The sequence below is a fragment of the Cariama cristata genome, unplaced genomic scaffold (assembly GCF_000690535.1).
Source record: "Cariama cristata isolate BGI_N322 unplaced genomic scaffold, ASM69053v1 scaffold8279, whole genome shotgun sequence".
In the NCBI taxonomy this organism is placed as follows: Eukaryota; Metazoa; Chordata; class Aves; order Cariamiformes; family Cariamidae; genus Cariama; species Cariama cristata.
Window position 1 is genome coordinate 12,939 of NW_009633988.1, and position 11,271 is coordinate 24,209.

General features: G+C 42.5%; 2 protein-coding genes across 2 annotated transcripts in view; one reads left to right on the forward strand and one right to left on the reverse strand.

Moving 5' to 3' along the window:
- Positions 1-2,682, forward strand: part of FAM26E (family with sequence similarity 26, member E) — a 4,021-nt gene extending 1,339 nt beyond the window's left edge. Inside the window, exon 2 of the mRNA XM_009706988.1 lies at positions 2,179-2,682. Within this exon, the coding sequence (XP_009705290.1) occupies positions 2,179-2,568 (390 nt within the window). The 3' untranslated portion in view covers positions 2,569-2,682. The remainder of the gene's footprint in view (positions 1-2,178) is intronic.
- The window catches only part of TRAPPC3L (trafficking protein particle complex 3-like), a 19,334-nt gene that overhangs the window by 3,465 nt on the left and 4,598 nt on the right, over positions 1-11,271 (reverse strand). The window contains exon 3 of the mRNA XM_009706989.1: positions 10,248-10,347. Within this exon, the coding sequence (XP_009705291.1) occupies positions 10,248-10,347 (100 nt within the window). The remainder of the gene's footprint in view (positions 1-10,247; positions 10,348-11,271) is intronic.

Genomic DNA, 11,271 nt, shown 5'->3' on the forward strand with positions numbered 1-11,271 from the left:
AGGAAAAACACTCTGCAGGGGCAGCAAGTTTTTGTCCGACGATTGTATCCACCTGGAACCGTTTCCTCCCCGAGAGCCAGTTTTATTTTCAAGTCCTCCTGCAGATAGGACTGGAATGCAGACAAAGCCTGCCCTGCAGACAAAGCAATTTATCTGAGAGTTTTAGAAGGAAATAACAAACAGTGCTTAAGACTTTAAGTTGTATGTGACCAGTGACTCGGTTTACAGCATGGGAATATGTGGGTTCATTCTCCAAGCTGCAAGAAAGCGAAAAGCTGCTAAAAAGAGCAGTTTCTCAAATACCCATAGAAATCATCAGTCAGTACAAAGTGACTGGAAAATAAAAGAAAGCGAAGCTATTCTCCCATACCAGTCCCTAAGAATAATTGTTTGTCAAGCTTCTCTGTTTCATGTACTTCCCTGAGGAAACTTTCTGTATTCCCTCAGGGAAATACAGATTTTTACTGGCAGTTATTTTTGTAACATCAGTGCGAGAGTTCATATGAGAAAGGTTGCAGCTTTCCGTACCATCACCGCTAAAGCATGGGAAATCCACTCCAGTTCATATGGGTCTCTGAAACCTAGATTCGTTCCACACTGGAATTTGTTCCTCTGTTTGAAAACAAGTAGTAGTTTTTTTGCAAATGTTACACATTGCAGTGGAGTGGGTGGGTAAAACTATTGGCTAGGCCAGTGGCACTAGGCATGAAAAAATTGTGTTCACATCTCAGCTCTCCTTAGAGGAGAACAGCCCACAATAACAATTTCAAGCACATTTTTCCACCCTCAGCCCTTGCTCTAATCCTGGAAGTAGCTCTTTCTTTTAAAATCTTCTTAACAGAATTTTGTCAAACTCTGAAGTTGCTACAAAGAAAAGTTGAGTGATGCTGGAAAAGCATATTTCAGCAAAACCCAAAGTTCTCTGAAAATACAGCAACTATTTGTAACCAGTGTGTAATGAATTTGGCTCTATTCCAGTGCCAACACTGACCTGCCGTTGCGCACGTTATTTCTTCTTTCTCATGCCCTCGCCTCCCGGCATTCTCACAGGAGTGGGCAAGAAGGTAATTTTAAACCACTTTTGGCATAAAAATGATTTTCCACTACAAAGGGCTGATTTATCAAAGTAAAAAAGAGTTCATAAGAATAGCGTAGATTTCAGTGAATCTCCTGGTAAAAGAATTGGGGAACCCTTTTTAAATTCAAGAGCATTTTTATATTCCTGTTAGCTAATTAACGCAGTTGTTGGGTTTGTTGGTTTTTTTTTTAATTAAAAAGGAGTTTGAAAACAACACATCTAAAAATGCTCACAGTTTAAAAGGTTGATTGATATGGGATAGATTTGGGACAAAAGTTAGTTACACTTTTTGGTTTTGTAGTTTGTCACAATTCAGAATTGTGTCTTAATCCTAATTCTTGCTGGGTGATTTTATTTTACTCTTAGGGGAGGTAGAAAACCACTTACCATCTAGCGATTGTGATATTTTAGTCTCCCTACGCACTTTTCCCTTCGTGTAACAGAATTCAGCGAGCAGTTCCAATACACGACGTGCCAGATGGTTATAGTTTTGCAATAAAATCTCATCAGTATCCTCTCTAAATTACCCAGACACTACTCCTGCTCTCGGGTCCCTCCTGTTTTCTGTACGGCTCTATTCAGCCCTAACATTATTTGATTGATCATTTAGACCTCTCTTAGACTTTTCTTCAAACACCGTCTTGTAGTTGAGGTCTGATTGGAGATCATCTGTCCCCGAACCTGCCATTGCTGTTGCGCTGGAGGGGTCTCCTCAGCTGTTGTTATCCGAGTTCCCTTTGTTATAAAACGGGATGGGAGGGCAGCCAGACTCTGGTATAAGCCAATGTCTCTTGAGCGTTTTACCTTCGACTGTAAAAATCAACCGGCTCTTGCCTTTCTGAGAAAGAGACATCAAAATGAGCGCTATTGAGAAGCCTCAACCCTGACGTCCTCTGCTTCCCTTGGGTCCCCAAACGGACGCCCCATTAACACCAACGCCAGGCACCCACTGCAAACTGGGATGAGCCCCGCAGTGGGGTCCCAAGAGGAGCGGCAGACCCTCCAAATGACGTGTGGTCACTCCGTCAGACACTCTTGATTTAAGTAGCGTTTTCACTTGGGCCTTTTTAACTTGAAACTCACTTCTTTTGTCTTCCCAGATTTTAGGCTGGTGTGTGATAGTTACCACAGCTCTTCTCTCCCTGCTGACCACTTGCTGTGCCAGCTGCCAGTCGAAAGTCAGCCACCTCCAGCTGATGTTCTGGAGGGTGTACGCGGAGAAGGAGAAGGAGCAACTGGAGAAGATTTTCCAGCTGTATGCCACCAAGCTGAGCGAGAGAAACCTGAAGTGCTTTTTTGAGAACAAGGAACCAGAAGCGATTCCCTTGCCAGCTTTTCAGGCGTGGGAAGATGCTTCCCAGCTCTACTCTTTCAGCAGTAGCAAACAGCATTACAGCACAATCCACAGGCTCGTTGAAGAAGGCCAGAAAGAAATCAATGAGGGAAGAGAGACAATGCTGGACTTTGTAGACAGAAGTGAAATACCGTAGATCAAACATATGTTCAGTTTTTCTATCTCTTGCTAATATAGCATCCTTCTAGATGGTTTCATCTCTATATTTTTTCACAACGGCCTCTCTCTCTGCCTCATCACGTTCCCTCCCAGTTACAAACTTGCTCCAAAAGGATGGAATGAAATTACTTCGCTACACCAGTGAAAAGGTCGCAGTCCTCCGTGGCACTCATGGTTCATGTTCTACTGATGTCACTGGCTCCGCATCAATAGCTGACCGCAAAAAGAGATGAATAATGACTTCTACAAGAGGGTTTTAACAATATCCTAGGTAAAAGGCACTATAGTATGCTCCTCCTACGCGAATTGAGACTATCATAAAGTGACACCATTTAAAAGGTGTGAATATAATAGTAGAAGATGTATGTGGCTTTCTGACAGAAAGTAAAGGTTTTGCTTCCAGGTCACTTCCAGGCCATTTGCCAGTACAGCGTTGTTTTGAGGCACGGCCCTGCTCTTCTAGTCCCTGAGACATCTGTCTGGGATGTGGGGCAGTGACCTCCATGGACAGAGAGGTGCCAGGGAATTTTTTAGACAACATGTAGAGTACCAAGAACCTGAAATTACCAAATGGTTTGACATTTTTGTGCTTTTGTTAAAAAATAACACGCTATTTTGAAACGTAATCAGTTGCTGTTAGTGCTTTGTTACAATAATGAAAATGCATCACTGAGATTTTGTCTCCGTAGAGTACTTATCTTCTCCCACTGAGAATTTATCTTTGTACGAGCACAAAGCTCCTGTTTTGAGTGGGTTTCGGGCACTGGGTGCAGCCTGTAGAGCTATGCAATATTGTTTGTACTGGGCCTGCAGCCAGCGTACGACAGAGAGCTTGGAAGGAAATTCCACATTTTAAGAAAATATTTTTGCAGCAGGCTGATGGTCATTTTTCTGCATATCTTCGCAAACTCCTGCCTGGAGCAAGAGGAACCAAGGCGGGTGAGGCGACTGCTCGGTCTGTGTTCTGACAAAGGCGTTTCGCCCCAGAGCCCCGTGCTTTACCTCACCCACCCGGAATTCACCATGCCGCTCTCACGCGGGGTGTCCAGACTCTTTGCAAACACTGTATAAAAGGAGAACAAAGTTTCCGCCAAGTTTCTTTCCCTGGGCTGACTGGGCAGGCTTTTACGCAGCGTTTCACTGCCAGTCTCCTGGAGCCTCTGAAGAATCGTATTTTTCCTCTGCTTGAATCAGGCTCTTATCAACAAACCTGGGTCCTCTGCCCAGCTGTTCTCATACTCACTGTGCTTCTTCAGCAGAAAAATACATTTATCTGCCTTTACAGACCATTACTCTTTCAAGAAATAAAATCCAAGAGCTAATTCCACTCTCTGCTTAGAATTTTCTCTGTGTGTTTTGAAGAACCTGTGGTCTTCCAGCAAATGTTTCAAAGTTTTTTATCCCAGCTGAACAACTTTGCAGCAGACGTAGAACATGTCATATGCCTGAATGTACCTGCTGCAGCTGAAAGCACAGACCCAACACTGCCAAAATGAAAGTCACGACAGCAGACGTGTCTGACACCATACCCTGGATTCTCCTTGTATGGCAACTATCTAATTCCAGGGTACACGTCCCTTCCCATTTATCTGCTTTTCTCTTTCTTTATGAGAGATACCCCAACATCTCCTACCCAGCCCCATCTCACCTCCTCCCTACAGGCAAAGGGGGGGAGACACCACCTAAGAGGGGGTCCCCACTGCCGGGGCCAGACTTCCCATCCCAAAGCCATCTTTGCACCTCCTTCTGCACTGGTACCACATAAACCCAAAGCAAGAAGGGATGCACAGGGGAGGATGCTAAGTAGGTTAATGAGCTGATCAAGGAATATGGGAAACAAGGGAGTTGATGTAAGGATGAGGTCTCCACTGTGATGTAAGAGCTGGGACACAGAGGCAAAAGCATGGCTGGCACCTCCACCAGCATCTGCTGGACCCTTGGTGCTGCAACACGTGCCTGGTGGGAGCTGAAGTCTCCCTCCCTCCTTCCAGGGCTGCGTACTCTCTGTTGTCTTACCAAAATGCCTGTGCCTTAATGTACTTGCCATGTGGGTGCTGGAATGCCTCTATAAAAACAGACAAAAATAAAAGCCAGTTTGACCCTATGCTTTCAACTGGAATCTGGTTTTGGCAAATTTAACCCTGTCCTTCAAGTGGCTATTGCAAAAGCTGTTTTGTATCAACATTGTCCTTGAATTAAAGTTCAACAGCTACCATGGCAGCTCCGAAAGAGGCAAAGACTATTGTCAATGCTATCCAAAACAAACTGGAAAAAAACCCCAAACAGCAGAATCAACATTTTCTCTTGGAAAATTTAGCTTTTGCATTAACTCTGATGTCTGCCAAAATATAAGTGCGCAAATAAACAGGAACCTTCTGCTCTATTCTCTGTGCTTTGTCCCTCTGTTTACCATTTCTTCTCCTCCAATTTTCTCATTTAAAGTCTCCTCACTCTTCTACCACTACACATCTGCTGCTCTGTCAAACTTCAAGTCTTTGTTACCAGAACAAAAACTAGTTAACTGTGCTAGGCCCTCATATGCTTTCAATTTAGTTTCAGCTGTATTTTGCATTACAGTATGACAAATCTGTCCAAATTCTATTGTTAAAATTTCCTATCTAAAAGAGAACTTGCATGGAAACTATGCAAAACCAGTAGCTGGTTTGCAATGGAGCACCAAATTAAGGCAAAATCGCAAAGCTATAAAGCGAAAATTGTAAAAAAGTCTCAGCAGAAAAAAATAATTTAAGTACATAGACAAGTTATTCAATGAATAAATATAAACTTTTTTTTATAAAAGCAGGCTACAACTGGACGGAAATTCCTTTAAAACTACCATACACAACTTCTCAGAGGGTAAAACAAAGGTCTTTTCAATCTTTCTTTGTGACTCCAAAAGACAGGGAAGTAAAACAAATAGTTTTGAAAGTTGCATCCATAAATCTGTCTCATTTCTATCTGTATGAAATGGAAGAAAAAAGAATATCTATTTAGATGTGTACATAAGCTCACCATCAAAATGACATCCATATAAAGCAAAATCTCTCTTTTGAAAATGTTACTTGAAACTCGATGGGATTATATATTGCTTAATGTCAAACCAGAAATCTATGCAGTCAGAATCAAAAATGTACCACTGCCCCTTTTTCAAAGTCTCAACCAGCATCCCATCTCTCTCAAGCAGCAAGAATATACTTCATTAACACTTTGATGGTGCTCAAATACAGCCTAGAATTACTGAAATATTTAGGAGGTCGCTAACTTATCAGTCCCTTTATGTACTACTGGGGACTTTTCACTACAAAACATTGTATGTGTAACTCATGTTGCAAAGTGATAACAGAGACTGTTAAAAAAACTGAAACCATAATTTTAGATGACATAATAACAAGATTAATGAAGGACCAGAATTAATCTGCTTAGGAGGGACAAGGCAGCCAAAATAACATTTTTGCTAGCATACTTTTCATTCTTAGTACTTTTCCACAGTCAGTGTTTGGGAAGAGCAGGATGCTTTAAAGGTCTTGCCATCTGTTGCTGGTTCCACGTACTCACAAACTTTTCTTTACTCTTTGCAGTGCAGCACTTCATTTTTCAGTTTACTGGCTACCACTTAGCACAGCAACCTGCTGCATCCCTTCCCCTCACTGTGGAGAGCTGAAAAGCAGCATTTACCTGCCTTGTAAATTCTGCCAGCTTCTGTCAGACATTCAAAGGGGCCATATGTCAATATATAGGGACCTTGTGGAGCAGGATCTCCCATGGGAAGGGGAATCACATCTCTTGTCCTACAACTCTGGCCTTGGGGGTGACATGATTGGATTACCCCAGCACCGGTGGTCCCCAAGGGCCTCTCTATAAGCAGCTGCAGAGATGTACGTTTGCCGCATTCAGCAGCAATCAAGCCCATCTCTCCAGCCACTGCTTTTCAGCAAGGGATACATCCGTAGGCACGGCGCTGTGTTAACGCAGCTGGGGAGCCTGGGAGCCAGCACTCGCTCACTGTGGACCAGAGGGTATGGCCCGGCTGCTCCCACCCGTAGCACACACAGACATCTCCTGGGGCATGGTGACGTGGTGCTACGGAAGGTGACGTGGTGCTATGGAAGGTGACATTGTTCTAGGATTAGGTCTACAACCAGAAGCTGTTCATGTTTTGCATCTCTCTCAATCAGATCAATGATGTCTATGTCTTATGAGGAGGAATTGAAGGAAAAATTTGATTTTGTAGGATTATAGAGCAACATTCTCACCCTCGTTTCAAAAGTAATCCTCAGTTACACTCAGATCCGAATGCTGAATCCAGTTTTGGACATTACTTCTTCAACTGAGCTTTGTTCATAAAATTGCATTCCTTAATTGTTTTTCATTTTCTTACCCCAGTTAGCCAGCGAGCAGGAAGCCTACTTTTACACGGCCAGTTTTACCTCTTTCTATCCAGTCCCGACCGTAACCATGCCAAGTGACCGCACCAACGCGAGCAGCCGGTGAGCACCACAGGAACTCAGCGCAGAAGGACTCACTTTGGCTCATCATCAAAACTTGTTGGCCCTTCTCCGGTCCCGTATAAGGTACCAGTAAATCCCAGGCTTTGCAGTCTGAACCGGTGGTTGAAGTTTTAAGACCTCAGTCACTGCCTTAGGTGCATCTTTCCTCCGGTATTAACTTCTCAGTGAGACAAGCAGGCTTTGTACTCCTTCTTTTATGTTTTTTCCTTTCCTTCACCTCTTTCCATTTCCCCAGGGAACGCCCCCAGCCCGATCTCACAGACTTCTCCTTTGCTTTCCAAGGGACTGCAGGACAACAGCTATGTTTACAGGACGTTTGGCTCTAACTACTTGAACTGCTTAACTGCCTTAATTACTTTAACTTTGAACCGGTTTTACTCTCCACACTCACCCTCTAACAGATTCGAGCCTCAGAAGAGTTAGTGCGAAGTATTCCAGCACTTTCTCCCGGCTGAGAACGCGATTGCTGAAGAGTCAAAGAGGTCACGTAAACAGCGGTGCAGTTCTGAACCCATCACTTTAACAGCGTATTTGCAGTTATTTGCTAGGTCGTTGTACAAATGTTTTGTTGGCATGTGCCTCAGACAAATGTGCTTGCAGACTATTTAAAAAATGTTTTGCCAAAGAAACATGAGAATGCTTTCCATGTCACATTTTTGCCTCAGAAAGGTTATATTCGTACCACAAAACTCCTCTTTTAGTTTGCTAAAAATAGTCTTTTTGAGAGACTGTGTGCTTTAAAGTTTGTTCCAGTCTTTCCAACTAATTTTATTTCTCTCAGTAAGTCTCTTTCGAAGTACAGCCTGCAGAGAAATAGTCTCTTTTTCCTTACTTCGATGGTTAATTTCTCACTGTATTTTGTTGTTGAATCCCCTGTACTTAAAAATTATGTTTCACTGTACTAACGCATTTATAAATAAGGGAACCATGAGGAATAAGACCCAGAAAACCAGATAGCTGGCTTCTACATGAAAATCCAGAGAAAATAAAGTACAAATACCACCTGAAGAAGAACATAAAAGGGAACAAAAACCTGATTTTGCAGCCTGAGATCATTCTTTTAATGAGACAGTGTATTTTAATACAGTGCTTGAAAATCTGCTTGTCTCGTGGTTTTCATTCAGCTGCTCTCACCATCTCCAATGGATCCTCTACCCCGGCTCAGCTCCTCCAAAGGAGGAGCTTTGTTAGACATCATCTGGATTTGAGGCTCCAAAACATACTTCAGGAAGAAATTTAGTTTCCACTCTTTTCTGATCTAATGGGATCTGGCTGTCTTTTAGCAATTTCACCTGCTTCTGTTTTAAACTTTGGCAGACGATGGTGTAGGTGTGTGCTGTGTACGTGTCCACTTTATAGCCTTACGAGTGACAGCAAGTGCAAAGAGGTCCTTTCCCTCTTTCTGCAAGAGCCATCAGTTCCTCTATGACAACCACTTTGGAATGATAACGTAGCTTCTGTCCCCCCATTTCAGTCAGATGTACCGTCGGTATTTCTGACCTGGTTAATGGGAGCAGGATCACCCATCACCTGACAACCTCCATGTACACGTTGGACCACGGCACTCCTGTATGACCAGCACATACTGGTGCCTCAGTTCACGGTATTGAACGCCTGCTGTTTCCAAGTTCTGCAGTCAGCGGTTAAACATAATGCTCACAATTAGCTGACACTGCTGGTAATTCTGCAGCAATCAAAAAATGCCAGGCATATTTTTGTCTCCTAAAATGAGCCAATGGAAGTGAAACTCAGTTCAATTAACTGATGTCCTGATCTCTCCTCTTAAAACAAACGACTTCCTAGCAAATAGTTCTTTGTTATAAAGTATGGTTAATTTTTGCCATTGGGAAAGGCCAGGCACATCTTCATCGGCAACACTTCATAGCTGAAAATCATAACGGATAAAAGGGATCATTCGCCACGACCTGAGCAGGAATTAGTCTGAGCTAACTGAGTGTCGATGAACGACCACCTCCTTTAGCAGTCTAAAGGGGCTGGACATCCTATGGATTTCTCTTTGAGCTTCCCCAGGAAATCTGACTTGCCCATGGGGGCAAAAATCTTCAGAAACCCATGTATTGCCACTAAATTTCCTCCTAGATCTTTCTTGTCTGACAGTAGTGTGAATGACGACTCGTTAAAAGGGAAATTTCCATCAAAGAAGGCAAAAGTACCCACTCTGATTTTATCTTTTTCATTTTATTACTAGATTTGTGGGTAGTCAGGAAAATATTCCTCTCATTTTCCTTTCTTATGGTTCTTCTCTACTACCATTGAGTCATCCTTTTGCAGAAAATCCTGCAGCTTATTCCTAATATTACCATTTTTAAAGTTAAAAAGCATCTAAGATAATTATGGAGATGCTGAGGAGATTCAGATGTCAGGAGTAAGAGCATAGAAGTTTCAGATCTGTATGAGATCGTTAAGGCTTATGCTTATATAAAAAAAAGGTGAGGGAATATATGATTTCAAGTTTGTTAAAACTGGATCATTTTTTGTCCTTTGCTGGATTCTCTGGCAAGAGTAGAAGAAATCAGTTTAAGCTGCAGCAAACAAAAAGAAACTTTTTCGTTCTTCTAATGGCAAAATGCCTCATAGGCTACTAGGAATAGAAGAATTTTAATTTCAGCTTAGCAACTGCCTTTAAGGTCAGTTTAGGTCAGGGGTTGGCAGCCTCTCACGGGTGATATCCCATTTTGCGTTCTCTGTCCTCAACTCAGACATAAAACTAACACCCACGTGAACCAATTCTGCGGTTCCGACGCTCCTTTGTGGTAAACTTACCACCGTGGGTTTATCAAGACCATTCGCAAAATTCTTATCTCACTAAACATCACATTTTTTGTGTTCCGTTGAATGTTTTTTCCCAGCCTGATGTAGCACTATGCTACAGAGGTAGAAACTGATGTCCCCTCTCAAGGCCAGCCTCTGTGAACTACTAGTGGACACGAAGATGTAGATAAGGAAAAGGCTGTATTTCACCCGAAGGACGCATGGGTGTGATTATGGGCATGAGTGGGTTTTGATACGAAAATCATGATATAGCAGCAAATGTAGGTAACTCTTCTGGAGCAAACTGATAGAGGAGGAGGGAAAAGCTAAGACTATTGGAGCTGATGAAACTCTAGAGAATGCAAATCTTATTTACCTGTGCAATCATGTCTGCGGTTTCAGAATAACTGCGGCACTTTTTCACAGCTGAACGAGCTAAAAAATCATCAATCAGCCTTACGCCAATGCCATATCCCCTAAGGAGAAAACAAAGAAAGTTAACACTCAAAAATGGGGAACTTCTTTCCACCTACCGTCTCCCTAATCTGACCCCTGTGCTTTCTCAGCAAAACAGCTGCATGTTCCTAAATGAATGGCTTTGAGGACAACAGATTTTGCTGGTGTAGATTCTTCTTTCTACCATGTTTTGCAGCACAGTGGGATTGCTGGTCATGTCATCATTTAAGGAAGCATACTCCTTTAAGCACAATACTCCTGGCAAGGATGATAAGAATGTTGTTTATACACATATTGTCTATACTTACATTTATATTTACATATATGAATAAATATTAGTTGTTAGATATGTAATATATAAATAATATACAAATAACACACCTGATTAACACTGCTTTGTCACTAAAAATAGGATAGGCTAACATAGCACAGGATTTTTCTCCATTCCTCTGTGATCCCCAGAGTTCATCTCAGACCGTCTCTGTCAAGGAGAAGAAAGCGAGTGTCCCTTCGGCTCACGGCATTCACCTCTGGGCTGCTGTGGAGCTCAGCAAATCCTGGGCACGCTCACCGCAGCTGTCAGGTGCCAGGAAAACCCACAGGAAAAGGACTCACACCTGATCTCTTTCACTTTATCCTCTTATCTCTTCACCTCATTTTTCACTCTTCCTCCACAATTCCCTCTTTAACATGTTCTCTCCCTTCATCTAGGAGTTGCAGAAAGAATCCAAAAGTTGCCAGTTAATCTACAGTCTCAGTACACCACCACCTTCATTTTGTATTTAAAACACTACAGCCTCAGAGAAATGAAACAAAAAAGGATGGAAGTTGATGGATTTTTTTATAAAACAAACATTAATTCCTAGCTCTCACACATTAACAAAGGTCAGTAACTAGATAGTGTGCAAAGCAGCTATGCCTCCAAGCATTTTTTGAAAAAGGGA